The sequence below is a fragment of the Lynx canadensis genome, chromosome A2 (assembly GCF_007474595.2).
Source record: "Lynx canadensis isolate LIC74 chromosome A2, mLynCan4.pri.v2, whole genome shotgun sequence".
Taxonomy (NCBI): Eukaryota; Metazoa; Chordata; class Mammalia; order Carnivora; family Felidae; genus Lynx; species Lynx canadensis.
This window is the reverse complement of record NC_044304.2, coordinates 9,006,936-9,022,976: the sequence shown is the minus strand read 5'-3', so window position 1 is coordinate 9,022,976 and position 16,041 is coordinate 9,006,936. Positions and strand designations below refer to the sequence as shown.

Sequence of the window (16,041 nt, the reverse complement as noted above, 5' to 3'; positions counted from 1 at the left end):
TTCCCTGAGCCGAGTCCTCCCCCTCCAGTCTGTTTCCAATCAGCTCGCTCTTGCTCTCGGTTTCATTAGGGGGCTGAGGAAACTTGGCTTCTCTCTGGAGTTCATAAAAGCGGAGCCGAGCTGGGCCTGCCGCCCTCCCGCTGCCTGTACAGAGGGCCTGGGGTCCCCGCCCCCACCTTGCGGCCACCACACCCTGCCCCAGTGCAGGCTGCCTCTGGGCTCTCAGCCAGGAGGCCCTGAGGAGGAAGCCGGGAGGGTAAACCTCACACTCTTCTCTGCGTCCTACAGAAGGGCCCACAAGACGGCGGGCGGGCGGGTGGGCGGGCGGACACGGGGCAGGGTCCTCTGGGGGCGAATGAGGGAGTGGCCAGGATGAGGACTCAGCTCCCACAACTCCCTGCCTGATTCCATCCCCTCGGGAACACTGAGGTGTTCCCCCCGCCCCCACCGAGCCCCCTCTCCCAAGACGGAAGCGAGACAGCCCCCCACAGCAGTGGGCCTGTTCCTCTCCCTGGAAGACAACCCAGGAGCCAGCATTCATCCCCTGTGGCCCAGCCCTTCGCTTTCGGAAAAGGGCAGGGAGGGCCTCAGAAGGGAGCCTGGCTTCCCGCGAGTGCTCCTGTCGATCTGTGACCCCACACCGCCCCGGGCTGGTGCCGGGGACACCGGACCCCGACCCCCCCCCCCCCCCCCGCCCCGGGCTCAGCCAGCGGGCCGGGAGAGGCAAAAGGGGGACCGAGGGAGGAGTCTGTGCTTCCCCACCCGCCGCTGGCAGGAGGAAAGAACTGGGCAGGCGCAGGCCCGAGGCCTCGCGAGTCACACGGCAAGTCGCAGAGGGCCTCAGGACGGGCCCGTGCGGCACAGCACACACGTGCGCACACACCCAGGCACACACGCAAGCACACACGCGTGTGAGAAGCTGGGGAACAAGGTGAGGAGGTGCCGCCTGGGACGCAGGGCCCGTTCCCGTGCCCTCTGCCTACTCAGAGGGCCTGGGGCTGTCACTCGGGGTGGCCCTAGCTCCCTCACCTGGCCAGCTGGCCCACCGCCTCCCCCGCTGCCCCCCCTCGGGGCCCGCAGTTCTCACCTGGTCTGACTCCAGCAAGCACAGGCAGCGGGTGGTGAGTGAAAGCCATGCGCGGGGAGCTGCCCTGAGAGGAGAGGGCACTGCAGAAGTCCAGCTTTCCTGACTTCTTTAGAGAAGCCGGGCCTGGGGGGAGGAATCGGCAACACAGGGCAGGTTTAGCTGGGCTGGGGTGAGAGCAAGGGAGGGCGGGAAGCCAGCAGCTAGCTCCTTCTCTTCTCAGGCCCCCTCCCGGCTGCCCCTGCCCCACCACACCCCTTCCTGCCTCCTTTGCCCACTTCCAGCTCCGACTGGCCAGCTACTTCTGAAGGGAGAGGAAAAGGAGAGCCCTTGGGTGTGCTGGGGAGGGGACAAACCCGAGGGCCCATCTTGCTCTCTGCCGAGCGGCTAAGTTCAGAGGGCACAGAATGAAGGGTGGGATGCGGTGGGGGGGGGGGGGGAGAAAGGTGTGCAGGAGGAGCCCTAGAGAGCTAGGTTGAGGGTGAAGGAGACCTCGAGGAAGCACGTGCCGGGGTCTGCTCTGTAGGGCCCTGCAAGGGGGGAGGCTCCGGTAGGAAGAAGCCACCAGTCCTCAGGCGGGACCGAGGGGGTGATACCACACCCGACAAGAGAGTGGGGAAGGGGCTGGAGGGCCTGGGTGGGCCCTGGGGACAGAGCTGGACAGGAAAGGACCCCCTGCCAGGGGGATCCCAGGGAGGGACATTCCAAGGCTTTGCTCTGCTCCCGCTGCCAGAGATGGGATGGCATTCAGTGGGAACCGGGGCACAGAGCACACCCCATCAGAGCTCCCCGCCTGTAGGATCCTGATGATGCCAACCAAGTTCATCTCTGAGCCCAGGGGGCACGATGTCCAAATGGTGCTATGACACAGCAGGGCCCCTGGGCCAGGTCCTCCAGGGGAGTCTGTCTCCGGTCCTGGGCTGAGCCTTGAGGCCGTGCCCAGGGCTGGGGGGGCGGGGGGGCGGGGGGGCGGGTAAGATGGTGTGGAGACCTCCAGAGCTGCCACCTTTGAGGCAGAGAATCGGTTTGAATGGGGGGTGAGGGGGCTGCAGTCTTCACTGCAGGAAGGGTGGGGGGAAGGGCGAACTCCCAGCCGCCAGCAGAGGCGTTATCTGGCAGCAGCTGTGTGCCACCTGATAGCTGGCACAGTGAGGGGGTGGGGAGCACCCCCACCAGCTGTGCACAGCTGTCCCCGTGGCCGCACAGCGCCTCCCCAGCTGTTCCCTGTCCTGCAGCTGGGCTGCTTAATTGGCGATTTGTCGCAGCACGGGGAAACAACACAGCGGGGGGGGGGGGCAGGGAGGAAAAGAGGGGAAAGCGAGGAGCCAGGGGTGCTGCAGGAGGATGTTGGGGGCCGTGCGCGGCAGGACAGCTAGAAGGAGCAGAAACGTCAGGCACCAGAGCAGACAGCTGAGAAAAGAGAGCGGGAGCCAGGGAGGGGACATCTCCTCGGGAACCAGGTCTGGGCAGAGGGACTTGGGGGCTGAACCCCAGGAAACAGCTGTGGATGTGGCTCTCGGGGCGCTTGAGTCCTTGAGGGGGCAGTCCCTTAACTGAGGCCCTGGCTGGGGAGTCTTCAGGGCCTTTTCAACCCCTTCTCTCTCCCCCGGGGAAGTATCTGGGCTGTGTCGGCCCAGGCACCTGCTTGCCACGAGGGAACCCTGGGGGAGGCACCCAAAGGCCTGCCAGGGAGCTGTCCCACAGGGATGAGCTTCGCAGTGGTTACAGCCCGTACCCTCAGACCCTCCTCCCCTCCTCCCAGGGAGCTGAGAGCGGCAGCCTGTGTCTGGGCCGCGGGAAAGCAGGAGCGCCTCCCCGCCCTTCTGCCTCGCTTTCCCCCAGTTCCTACCCCTGCCCATCCACGTGGCCCATCTCTGTAGACGCACTTCTGGAAAACGCCAGGCAAAGGGGACATCGGGTCAGACCCTTCTCTTCCGGCTTCGAGAGCAAAGCCCCAGGCCTGACCACAGCAGACACGCCCCACGTACAACGCCCACACATGGGTCGCACTCTCTGGCCCCGAGAAACCCACACCTCGAGGACACACACAGGTTGTACCACCCGTGCGTCAGGCAGAAATAGCCTGCAGCCAGTCTCCTCGTACATTTACATGCGCACGCACACACACACACACACACACGCGCGCGCGCGCGCGGGAATACGCATGCACACACTCTCCCTCCTTTCCATCTGGGCTCTCTGGGTCTGCTTATACCTCCCGTCAAGACTAGACGTGAAGGTGGGTGGGTTCACCAAGAAAGGGGTGGTTGGAGGCTGTTGGGAGGACTGAGCTAGCTTCCTTTAGACCTCTGCCCTTCCCTACCTTTCCTGCTTGATTGGAAAATGATTCTGGTCATTCTTTCCTAGGCTCTGCTCCTCTCTGTGATGCTGGGCCCGTCAGACCAGTGGTTCTCAACTCGGGATGATTCTGGTCTCCTCTCCCCCTATGCCAGAGGACGTTCAGCAACGTCCAGACGTTTCTGGTCATTATACTTTGGGGAGGACGGGAGAGTTGCTACTGGCTGGCGGCTGGAGGCCAGAGCTCTGCTCAGTGCCCTGCAGTGCATAGGATGGCCCCACCACGGAGAACGACGTGGCCCCAAATGTCAACAGTGCCCGGATTGAGAAACTGCTTTAAACCACGAGGACCGTAGGAGCTAGGGCAACCCCTCCAGAGAAACAGCAGGAGACGGAGACCAAGGGGGCTCGAAGTCTGGGGCCTCTGCCTTCCTTCCACCGCACCTGCCGGCTCTGCGGCCGAGTTAGCCGCAGCCCAGCTCCTCACCTCCACTCCCTCCTTTGGCCCGGTCCGCCCTCCTCTGGGAGATCAGGAGGTAGCGCCTCCCACAGCAGGGGAAGCAGAGGGAGGCGCGCCAGGGAAACCGAGAGGGAAAAAGAGGCGCCAGCCGCCCCGCTCGGGGTTGGCCCTGCAGCACCCATACCTGCATCCACGTCGTTGGGCCACCCACTGGACTGGCTGCTGCCAGCTGCTGGGGAGCGGCCTGTGCCAGGATAGAAGACGTCATCGACAGGGCTCTCCATCTCGCTGTCATCGATGGACTTGGGGCGCTTGGTGGTGCTGGGGAAGAGGATCAGGCGGGACAAGGGAAGATTGACGTCCCGGCCCCCGAACTGCTCCCCGGTTCGCGCCGGTGACCCGCCGGGTGGGCAGCAGGCGCCTGATGACAGCAGCGTTCCCAAGCACTCGCTACGTGCCTTCCCCTGAGACCAGACGGGCCCTAGAGTCCCTCGGGACCCCGCAGGTCTGCTCCTCCTCCTCGAACCCCTTCTCGGCCCGTGATACCTTCATCCGCAAAACCCCCCTCAACTGCTTCTGGGGTCCCACCTTCTACTTCCCATCAGCCCCCAGGGCCAGGGCAGGTCGAGAGGCACTCGCCAGGGGCAAAAATGCCAAGGGGTGCTACGGAATTCAGACATCAGGATACTGTGTTCTTTTATGTTAAAATATCACTAACACGAGAACATCATAACGTCACAGGGCGATACTCAAACCAATAAAAATAAATTCCCAAAACCTCACGATGAACCAAACGTTCAAGCTTTTTAAAAAAGGCACAGGGTCCCTTCCTGCCCCCGAACAACTGGCCCTGACAAGGGCCGAATGTGCCCACCTCCCCAAAACCTCTCAGCTCCGTCCGGTCCTCTCATGCCACTCCCCCGCCCAACTGAGGCCCTCCCCTACTCCAGCCTGCTGGGAGGGCCTCTAACTGGCTGTCAGCCCCGCCCACACGTGCTGCTGCTAGGGGTACTTTCTAGAACACAAATCCCCAGCATCTCCTGCTTAAAACCTAAAACCCTTCAGTGGGTTTTACGTCTAAACACCTTCCGCTGGCCTCCAAAGCCCTCTTTGGGGGTCCCACCCGGACGTCCATCCTTGCCCGGGACAGAGGCTGCTCTACCTGGAGCACCCACCCCTGTGCGTGTACCAGCCCCCGTACGTCTGGGCTCGTGTCACTTGCCCAAGAGAGAGGCCTTCTCAGATCCCCACGGGGAGTGCCTTGTAGGCAGAGCTGTGCCCCGCTGGGGCTTATGTCCCCAGCACCAAATGCCCAGCGACAGCACAAAGCAGGAAGCTCAGGGGGCTGGCGGCACGCTGGGCCCGGGCTGCGCTGGAGTCAACACCCTCAACAAGGGGTGACAGCTGCCTGCAGCCCCCGAGACGGCCTGGGGATCGGAGGGGAGGGCCAGGGTCCTGGGCTCACCTGGTGGAAGGAGGGGAGGTGATGGACCGCCGCCCCAGGGTCACCTGGTTTATGTTGTAGTAGCTGGGACTCTCCAGGTCCGCCAGTGAGAAGTTGGGCCCTGATGCTGTGGCAACAGGAGCTGGGAAAAGGCGAGAAGGTGATGAGGTTTGGACGGTGTGGAAGGCTCGGTGGGGCCTGTTTTGTTGTCACGAGCGGCTCCCCAGAAGCCTCCTCCTGGCTGGGGGGGGGGGGGTCTTTGGGAAAGAGCCCTTGGTTATGATTTTGTTTTCCTCCAAAACAGTGGAGATTAGAGATAGGGCTCTCTGGGCACCTCTGCTCTACCTAGCCCAGTACCAATGGGCAGAGTGTCCCAGGAAATCCTGTCTGCCCCCTACTAGGACCCCACCAGCTGGAGGGGGGACACATGGGGTCCGAATCCCCCCTCCTTACACCCCCCGGTCTGCTGAGCTCAGCCACGGCTGGAAGAAAGAACTCACTTACTCTGTGATACTCTCACCAGCTCCGTCACATTCCAGACCCCGGAAGTCACAAAACAGTCCTGGAAACTTAAGTGCCCTGAAGAGTGGAAAGGACAAGTGAGTGAGTCAGGCAAGGCTCGGAGGGGCCACCCGCCTGTCTCCCCAGAGCTCTCCCCACTCTTGCTTCGACTCGCTTCCTCCCAAGCCTCGTGTTCTCCAGACACAGGCCGGCCCTCAGGGCCCTCACGTCTACACGGAGGACCGAGCAGGCTTCAGGGGAGCCCCCACCCCCTTGGCCATCAGCGGAAGTTCAGCTGAGGAACAGCTGAGTCGAGGGGAAGAAATGGGGGCAGACAGGAGGCCACGTTGGCCAGGGTGTTGGAGGGCAGAGGAGGGCGAGGGGGGCGGGGCAGGCCCAAGAGGCCAGGCGTGGGCCAGCGGGAGTTGTGGAGGGGCACTGACCGTTGGGCAGTGGTTTGATGTCCGCATCTCCTTGCTGGTTTGAACTATCTGATTGTCCGGATTCTGCGGGAGACACAAAGGGGAGAAGAGGTCAGGATCGAAGCGCCCCACCAACGCCAGCCAAGGAGCTGCGCCTTCAGCCCTGCAAACACCTTCACAGCACCCTCTCCTCGGAGGGGAGCAGCCTGGGGGGACCTGGAGAGAGGAGGAAGAAAGTGCTACTGACAGCGCAGCCAGACCCTTCTCCGCGGCGGGGCATCCTGGGCACCGCAGGGTGTGTCTGGCAGGAGCCCTGGCCTCCACGTTCTAGATTCTAGTAGCACCCCAGTGTGCCAACCAGAACTGCCTCCATGCACACTGCCCCGTGCGCCCCGGGGGGCGAAGTCGCCCTCAAGTGGGCAGCAGTGGCTGAGAACCAGGGCAAGGAGGGTGCCCGTGAAAGAAGCCAGTGGGACGAACCCAGCACAGCTGGGACGAACCCCAGGGTCCCCCCGTCCTCCGCTCAGCCCAAGCCCCCAGAGGAGCAGCCCCGTCCTTCTCTCACTTCATTAATTACGGCCATTCCTGTCAGCCTGAACCACCCCCACCTCACCTTTATGCTTACAGGCGGTGCCTGGCAACACAGAGGGGGGAGGCCTGCCCTAACGCTGTCGCCCGCTCTGTGCCAGCCTGTCTGGGCTGTCTCATGCCCCGGTGCCACAGCTGCTCAGAGGGAGCCCCGAGACAAGGGCCCATTGTGCGGTGGGAGCTCACAGAGGGCTGGGGCAGGGTGGAGTGTGTGTGTGAATATTTTGCTGAGCTTGGGAAAGCCCCCCCCCCCACCCCCGCCCCCCCCCCCAGGTCCTCAAAGCTTTGTGTGCCAGGGGCACAATGGGGACCTCCAGAATGCCTGCCCAGGCACGACAGCTGGCGAGAGGGTGGCAGAGGGGGGCCAGGGCAGGTTGTGGGGCAGGAGGAAGGCAGGCATTTGGTAAAGAAAGGGCTGCTCACAGGAAGACAACGTGGGGGTGGCATCAGAAAACCGTGCCCTGGTATTGGCCGGGGCTTTGCCCAACTCTGGCCCTGCCTCCTGGGTCTCATCCACCGCCCCGAGGTCAGCCTGCTGGCCGGAGAGTTCACCCCTCGCTGGCCTCACAGCCAAGCTGTTCACACTGGGGACTGACCAGCACGGAAGTTCCCAAAGGGCAAGGTGTGGGCCCAAGAGATTGCGGCAGGGGGCCCTGCGGCCACTCGGGAGGGATAGAGAGTGATGGCCACAGGGGCTGGTAAGAACAGCTTCCCTATGGGAGCGGAGGCCCAGCCTTGGCTCAGGCCGAGTTCTCGGCCACCTGCCTCAAGGTGACCAGTGGGAAAGGACAGGCTGCCTACAGGACAGGTTTAGGCCCCACTCCCCCCGATTCTTTACCTGTTCAATTTTTTTTTTCCCTCTAATTCCAAAAAAGAACAGTAAACCTTGTCACAAATCAAACACCCAGAGAGGTTCACAAGGGAAGTGCTAATGGCGGTCCTTCGCCCCCCCCCCCCCCGGGCCCGCCCAGTTTGGGGTGCAGCCTTCCACGGTTCCCTTTGTGCTCACCCCCGTGGTGTGCGGAGGGGTGGCGAATCCTATCCCAGGCCGCCGCCTCTTTGCCCGTGGTGCTCTCCGCTCCGGAGAGAGAATTCACAGGACCTCCCCCCACGCTCCCAGGAGGGCAACCTCTCTGTGCCACGGTGCCTCGTGGGTATGAATTCCGTCCTTCTCTCACCTTGGCCCCTTCCCGGCTATCTAGGTCTGATTCCACCCCCAGCTTGTCCAGGAAGGAGCAGGTGAGGGGCTAAAGTCGTGGACACCCCACGCTAGGCCCTCCCTGGACCCTGAGCCTGCTTCCTCTCTCCTCCATTCAAAAACTCAGGAAGGGCACAGCCAGGCGACCAGCACGTGGAGCCCACTGAGGGGCACACACTCCAGGCTCTGCTGCCCCGGGGGTGCCCGCTACCGACCCCACCCATCCTGGGACCAACTCGTTCCCCACCGGCCTTCCGGGGCCCGGTCGGCGGAGCTGGGGGAGACAGAGGAGTCCCCCCACGGGTGCGGTCCCGGGCCCCCTGAAAATGGCCACGTGGAGACAGAAAGCTGCGCGCATGCGCACACCCAGCCCAAGGACAGAAAGGCTAGAGAGAACCCGACAAAGAGATGGAGATGGGCCAGCGACTAAGGCAGAGACAAATGGGGCTCCAGGAGAGCGCGATAGGCAGGAAATCCTTCTAAACCAGGACACTGCCCCGAAACGTTATTGCTGTTATTACTATTAGCTTGATGCAAAGGAGCAAGCGGGAGCGAGGATCCAGCGCGGGCGAGGCCCGCTGCCACGCGCCTCCAGGCGCTGCTGGCAGCCATTTTAGCCCTTGGCAGCCATCTTACGGCTGGCGGCCCAGCCAGCGTCCCCACAATGCCACCCCCGCCGGCCCCCGGCATGCTCAGCTCGGCTCCAGGACAAAAGGCAGAAACACTGGAAATCTGGACCCAGGCTCGGAGGCTCAGGAGGCAGCCCTGCAGCAGGGGCAGCTTCAGCCAGGGCCCCACCGTCCTGCTCCAGCGTGCGGCACCCCCTTCACCCTCGGGGGGCCGGCACCCCGCAGAAGGAGAAGGGAGGGTTGAGGCAGGGGCCCTGGGGACGCCACGTGCTACTCCAAGGCAGCCGAAGCCCCCCACGGGCCATCCCCGGGCCCAGGGGCTCAACTAGGACCCCTGCCCTGGCAGGACAGGGAGGGACACGAGGGGGGGCAGGCCCTCGTCCACCCAGTGGGCTTAGGGGTGCGCCTTGGACGGACGGGGGCAGGGGACTGGCAGGAACCCATACAGCAGCCGTGGGGCCCAAACCGGCCACCGGGCCCCGGTGGACAGGCTTCTAGGGAGGGTAAGGAGAACCACCCCCCCCACCCCCACCCCAGGAGTGGGAGCCCCCTGGGCCGGCCTTTGTGGGCTCTTTGGGGAGCCGCGCCTGGAGGTCGGGGCTTGCTCTAGACAACCCTCCAGGATCAGAAGCCCTCTGGGATCAGCCTAGCCCACCGGGGGGCACGCCAGCCCAGCATCGTGACTCCCTTCCCTGTTGGGCTCCCTGGGGGAGGGGATAACCCCAGGCCTCAGGACAGACAGGAGGAAGGTCCCTTTATGACACCCCTCCCCACGCCCCGCCTCATGGCTGCTCAGCTTTTATCTGGCAGAATGGGGCTTATCAGAGCCACCAGCTGAACAAACATACAAATCCACGGTTAGTGAGAAAAAACCCTCTGCCTGAACTCTTTATCTCCTGTTCACAGGCCCCACGCACTGCCCCCTGCCAACAGCACAGGAGGAGACCTGACTGCTGCGCGGCGGGGGCTCCTGTCTCCGCTGCCCCCCCCCTTCTCCCCTCGCCCCCGACCCAGAACAGGGTGGCTCTCCCCTGGCAGTCCCTGCCGGGCGGGTTTGCATGGGAGCCCCCCTCCAGTGTCTGCTTTCTCGCCAGGGATAATGGGCCAGCTGGTGGCCTGTGGGCCAGTGGAGGGGCAGGGACAGTGTTGGCTGGCACAAGGCAGACAGGTGCCCAGCTCCATCTTTTATCCTCCCTCCCCCAACCACCCGGCCCACGCCCCCCCCCTCCCCGCCCCCAGAGGCTGTTACTCTGGTTCCCCGGGCTTCCCGGGCCACATCCCCTGGAAGCCTCTGTGGCCTCGGCTCTCCCCAGCCTGGCTGCCAGAGCCGTGGGGACCCTAGGTACACACCCCCCAGTTCAGGGCCACCCTGACCAAGGTCAGCAAAGCAACCCTAACCCCGCTGCCTACCCCTCTCTTCAGAGACAACTGCTGCCTTCACATCCTAGAGACCGGAGAGGGGACGCAGCAGCCGGCGGGGGGGGGGGGGGGGGGGGGGCCCCACTACCCGCTCTTGGCCTTGACGCAGCTCAACCTTTCCCTCTTTCCTGGCGCTGAGGACCAAAGCACCTTCCCTGGTTTGAAGCTTTCTCACGTGAGGCCTATCAAATATAGCCTCCTAGGAACAGTCCAGCCACTGTGTCTGATGCCCTGGGATGCACGCCCTGGGCAGGCAGGCATCAGGGTCCCTGAGCCCGGGGCCAGGTTTGGGGACGGAGAGAATCTCAGAGCCCAGAGCTTATTCTTCGTGCTGCCGAGGGTCACGCCAGCTCATGTCACCCCCAGGAGCATGCTCTGCTGACTGCCCTCTGCTTGGGACCTGGGCTTCTCATGTGATCCACACCTTTGAGGGAGAGGCCACCTGCCAGTAGTGCCTTAGGGCTCTGGCCGCTGTGGAGGCTTCCAGAAGGGAGGATTATGCAGAGGCAGGTGACAGATCTGGACTCTTGTCTCAGCATGGCTCCCGGGTCTGGGGCTACTCCCCATTCGTCTGCACACCTGTCCTCGGTCACCCCCCTGCATCAATGGCTTGTGGCCTTCTGCAAATACCCGGACCTGGGCCAAGCTCGGCCAACAGTTGGCAGGCAGCGTGGACCCCTCTCTTCCTTAGGTCCCTTCACATCCCCTGGAACAGCCACGAAGCTCCCCCTCCAGCACTGCCTCTCTGGACCCTCCACCAGCCCTTCTCAGCCCTTGAAGCCCCACTACTTTCTTTATGGAGCTCTTCGCCTTTCCCTTTGGAATCCCATTTCTGATCTCCTTTTTCTCTGTCTTGGCTCCGCACTCCTCTCTGTCCTTCCTTCTCCTTCATTTTCCCTCTCTCCCGCTCTCTTTCCTCTCCTGACCTTGCCGTTTCTGTGTGTGTGTGTGTGTGTGTGTGTGTGTGTGTGTGTGTGTGTGTATCCAAAAGGGACACTTCACTGGAGCTCTGGAGGGGAAGCTCCAGCAGCCAGGAAGAGCCCAGTGTCGCATCCGAACCCCAGTCGACAGCATGTTATATATATATATATATGTATATATATTTCCACTCACAGACGGGGAGATATTTACGGCTCCCGCTAGGTGAAGGACGAATTCCTGCTCGCTGCAGGGAACGCTCTGCCTCAGCTCCCACCCGAAACAAACTCTCTCCGCGAAAGGGGCCACATGCAACTTGCTGGCCGGCTGCCTCCACGCACATCACTGACAGAGTGAGCTCTTAGGTGGCCAAGAGGGGCGGAAAGACCCAGCTCAACCACACCCACAACGTGCGTATAGTGAGGCAAGCGCAGTCAAACGCGCACGCGCTTGGACACACAACAAGCGATTTCCTGCTGCCCCGTAGGGGTAGGAGCAGACGATGCACGCAGAGCCGTGGTCCCACCGGGCACGGCATGTTCAGTGCTAAGCACCGGGCCAGACAGGAGGCCACCTCTAGCTCGGCCGGACCTCTGACCTTTGGGGGCTAGCGAGCACAACCCCCGGAGTTTGCAGTTCGCTTGCCCCTCCCCAGGCTTTCTCCAGGTCTGGGGTTCGGGAAGCAGGCGGGAGCGTGCGCTGTTCTGGGGGTCCTCTGAAGGGCCGATGCAATTCAGGAGCTGATCCTGGCCCTCCCCAGTGTGACACTCCCCTCCCCCTACCTGGCTCCCCCTCTTCTGTGATTCCGGAGCATCCGGGGCACTGGAAACCCTATCTCAAGGGGAGCCAGAGGCCTGGCCTGCGGCGATCAGAGCCGGAGAATGTAACTATTGTGCCTCTTGAAACCTAAGTCTGAGAATCTGAGACACCCTGAGGAGGGGAGCCGCGGACGGGTGGGGGGCTAGGGAGACGGGTCACAGAGGGGTTCTCCCCGTTCTCTGCAAACAGGAGACCCAGGGACCGAGGAAGTCCTTGAGAGTGCAGGGCAGCCAGAGGGCAAAGAGGGGAGGGGCTCGGCCTGGGCCCGGCCCAGGGGGCTTCTAGGATCTTTCCTTCCTTCTTTCCACTCTGTGCTCCGCCCCCAGCTTCATGCCTACACACGGGCCCTGGAGCCATCCTGAGGTTTATCCCTCTTCTGTCACCCCTAGAGCCCCACGTGGTGGGGACAGGAGCATGACCAGGAAGCACAGCCCCGACGATCTGGGCAGGGGTGTGGCCAGGGGCAGGATAGGCACACACGTCACCCCCTCATTACCTTCCTCTCTCCTTTCCTCACTCCCCCTCTACTCATGGATCTGGAGGGGCTTGAGCCTTTGACCTGAGTCACCTGTGCAGGGGGGGGGAGGTGGCGTGCCGGTCACACCTGTGTAGGCTAGACCTGCTCTGGCTGCCCCTGAGGCCTGAGCTCAAGAAGGCCATGAAGGGAGGATGGGGCAGGGACAACAGATCAGGCCGCAGGGAACATCTGGATGGGACACGGCAGTCGCAGGCCCTGGCCCTGGAGGCGAGCACGACCGGTCCCACCTCCACCCACCCTGCCTCCGCCAGTGCCGTCTGTGGTCCTCCCCTGGTGTGAGCTGCTCAGCGTTCTCTGCCCCGCACCCAACGGGAGAACCTTCCTTGGCATTGCCCCCAGCCCAGGGAGAACTAGAGACGCGACCCGGTCACTGAAGCCCAAGGGAACCGGGTGCCCGCCTGCTTATTCCCATGAGAGGACAGACAGTGGCCCATAAAGGAGACAGGAGGAAGGATACACCTTGGTGCAGAGCACAACACCCAGCAGGTGGATGGAGGGGCAAAGGCCAGGTCCATCCGCGAGTTGGGGGCCTCTCCACGCCCAGCCCGGCAGGCAGCCCTGGGGGATGCGGGCAGACCCACGGGCTCCTCCCGGGTCCCCCCTTTGCAGGGGACTCAGCACCGACCTGCGAGACCTCAGACGTCAGTGCTCCGTGGCTCTCTCTGAACAAGCAGACCCAGTGCCTTGCAGTAACACCATCTGGGGTGTTCCAGAGGTGCCCAGGAGCCAGCAAATCCCATCAGATCAGAATTCCTGTCAGACAGGGATTGGGGGTGAAGTGGCCACTACTGAAGAAGCCAAAGGAAGGGGTCTTTGGGGAGGAGGGAGGCGGGAGGCGGGAGCACCCCCGCCCCGGGCCCTGGCCCACCTTTGCCCAGAGCCTGCCTTGGCCTATCCAGGGGAGATGTCCTTGGTCTGGACCCCGTGTCTGCTCTAAGGGGGGGGGGGGCTCACCCCAGCACAGGGAGGGCAGAGGGGGATAGAGGTGGATAACCAGCGACAGTGGAAAGGGGCTCCTCTTGAGTTCACATCCATGCTCTAGAATCTACCAGCGCAGTGACCTTGGCCAAGCTCTGAGCTGTTTCTTCCTCTGTTAAATGCAGGTGCTACCCACCACCTAGGGTTCCTGGGCGAGGAAAACGAGAAAACAGGTAAAAGGTGCTTCACCTCCACGAGCTGAAACTGCGCCTCCTTCTCCCACTCTGCTCACAGGCTGCTTCGTGGGGGAGTGTGGCTGGCCCTCAGCTCCCTGCCCTCAGGCGTGCATACTCTTTATGACACCCCCGAGCATGCCCTGGATTACTATTTTTCGGTGTCTTGCCCCAGGGAACACAGCCAGTAAGCTGAGGGGCTCCCTCAGGGCCTGGCCCATGACGATCTGCAAAGAGGGGCAGAGAGGTGTGTCTGGAAATGAAAGAGTGGGATGCCTTCTACAAGGCGTGTCCCTCCCCAAAGTCAGTGGTCACGGTAAATGGTCTCTGGACGGCCACCACACTGGAAATCCCCTTACCCGGGGGATGCGTAAGGGCAACAGGGAAGGGGGAGAAAATGCTTGTGCCCTGGATTCTGAGGACGCTGGGCCCTAGGCCCTGCCTAGCCTAGCCCAGCGGTAAGGGTATAGAGAGCTGAGGACACCAGAAGCATAGGTGCTGCCCCAGCGGGTGCCCAGCTGCCTCTCCTGGGAGCGCCAGCTGGTGCCACGGCTCAACCAGCAGCTGGAAGCCAACATTTGCAAGAGGGCCTGGGGCCAGGAGTCATGTAATAGTGGGGTCCAGAAGAGTGGCCCCCAGCCCCTAAAGCTTCTGTCCCCTCCTCAGCCTGACAGACAGAAACTGACAGTGGGCCCAGCACACCAAGAAAAGGTGGGCCCTGTGGAGGGTGTCCCCCCCCATCCAGGCTAGGGGCACGCGGAGCTGCTCCCCCCCACCCCCACCCGCTCTATTTCCAGCGTTGCCCTTTCTGGCCCTGTAAGCTGCCCAGGCCCGGCCAGACAACTGCCCCCACCTCCAGCTGCTCTTAGGACTATTAATAGTGTCCCCACCTCCCAGGGTCAGGCATCACCCTCCCCCCATCCCCCAAATACACTTGTCCTTGGTCTAATTATTTGTTAAGGCACAGAGTCCTCTGGGTGCTAATGCCAACCAGGGATGAGAAGTGGGGGGGGGGGGCGCAGAAGCTCTGGAGGGACACACCTGACACAAGTGGGAGCTAGGGGAAAGGAGGGAAGCAATCACTGAGCCCCCGAGCAAGAGAATGACAAGAAGGCAACATGAAAACTAAAAGAGAGAGAGGCCAAGACAGCACATCAGAACCAAAGCAGAGTGGTTCAAAACAAGGCTGTCATAGAAAGAAATCAGAGAAGGGGAAGGTTCCAAGAGGGAGAAAGAGGGAAGAAAGCAGAGAGAGAAAGAGAAAGGAAAGGAGGAAATGACTCCTTAAAAAAAAAAAAAAAAAAACAACAACCACAAAAACAGAAGGGGAGAAAACTTTCCTGAAGATACTCAGGAGTGGCTTCCTAAGCACAGCTGTGCTGCAGCCAGCCGTTGGCTGCAGAGGGCACTCGTCAGGGTGAGGGCCTGGAGAGCCCCCAGGCCAAGGAGCCTCTACCCACACACCCTTGCAATGTGCTGGGGAAGGGAGGGGAAGCAAAGAATGAGAAGAAGGGGCAGAAAAGGAACAACTGACCAGGAAAAGAAGGTGGCAGAAGTGAGTCCCCACAGAGAGGAAAGGTACCCTCAGCCCTGGGCAGGGGAAGCCTCCCACATGTGGAGCTTCCTTACCTATGGAAAGACGGACAGACTGGCTAGGAGACGGCGAGGATGGGGCAACACGAGGGCTCCCTGGCCTCCTTGTGTTCCACGCTACCTCTCCCGTTGTGGCCATGAGCACGGTCTTACCCCACCTGCCCCCCTTTCCTAAGGAGAATCCAGGGGGCCTGGGAAGGAGAACCCACCTAAGCGACAGCAGGCCGAGGCCACCTGCCTCCTACCCTCAGGCACTCTAACTTCCTCAGCCCCCTAAGGGGCAGCACCTGACATTCAGGCTCAAGGAGCTTCTTTACCAAGGACTTGCCTTCTGCGGGGAGACAGACTTGGGCTCACGGAAGGGCAACAAACACAAACATGTGCCACAATCAAAGGTCTAAGTGGAGGACTGCTGCCTGGAGTCTGGAGGCCAAGTAGCCCTTCCTTCAAATCCCATCCACACTGGGAGCCTCTGGCTGGGCCAGGGCTGGAAGAGTGGAAAACTCTGGCTTTGGAGGGCTCAAGAGCCCTAAGGACTTGGCCACCAGGCCTCCCAGGTCCAGGGGTTCCTGCCTGGGAGCACCCCACCAGACCATCATCCCCTTGGGGTCAAGGCCTATCAGTGTTTTGTTCACGACTATATCCACCACACCTGGACGTGCAGTTGGGAGCGGTTGACAAGACTCTAAATAGATCCTTCTAGATCCTTCTAGATCCTTCTTCCAACTGTGGCTACACTGACCACCCGGGGGACAGAAGCACCAGGTGTTTGGCACCTTCCGCGTCCCGAGAACATTTTTTCCTGCAGGTCCATCCTTGACGCTCAATACCCGAGGAATTGATGTGGAAACCCCAGTAGCACTAATTCTCCTGCAAAGCCCAGGTGGGCCCGGAGTGCAGGCCTGGCCACACAGACCCCCGCGCCCGAGGGCTGCACTAACCAGAGGAAGGATGCAGTGTCTCCCTGTGGAGGGCAGGG

At 62.2% G+C, this 16,041-nt stretch overlaps 1 protein-coding gene across 6 annotated transcripts in view; it reads right to left on the bottom strand.

The window, feature by feature from the left end:
* Positions 1 to 16,041, bottom strand: part of NFIX (nuclear factor I X) — a 95,080-nt gene that overhangs the window by 13,974 nt on the left and 65,065 nt on the right. For 4 of the 6 annotated variants that reach the window (XM_030301683.1, XM_030301687.1, XM_030301675.2 and 1 more), the window contains exons 3-7: positions 6,231 to 6,293; positions 5,791 to 5,865; positions 5,308 to 5,428; positions 4,027 to 4,163; positions 1,088 to 1,210 (exon numbers count right to left, since the gene is read on the bottom strand). In XM_030301683.1, the coding sequence (XP_030157543.1) occupies positions 1,088 to 1,210; positions 4,027 to 4,163; positions 5,308 to 5,428; positions 5,791 to 5,865; positions 6,231 to 6,293 (519 nt within the window). The remainder of the gene's footprint in view (positions 1 to 1,087; positions 1,211 to 4,026; positions 4,164 to 5,307; positions 5,429 to 5,790; positions 5,866 to 6,230; positions 6,294 to 16,041) is intronic. The other 2 variants (XM_032591338.1, XM_030301690.1) reach the window with 1 other exon arrangement.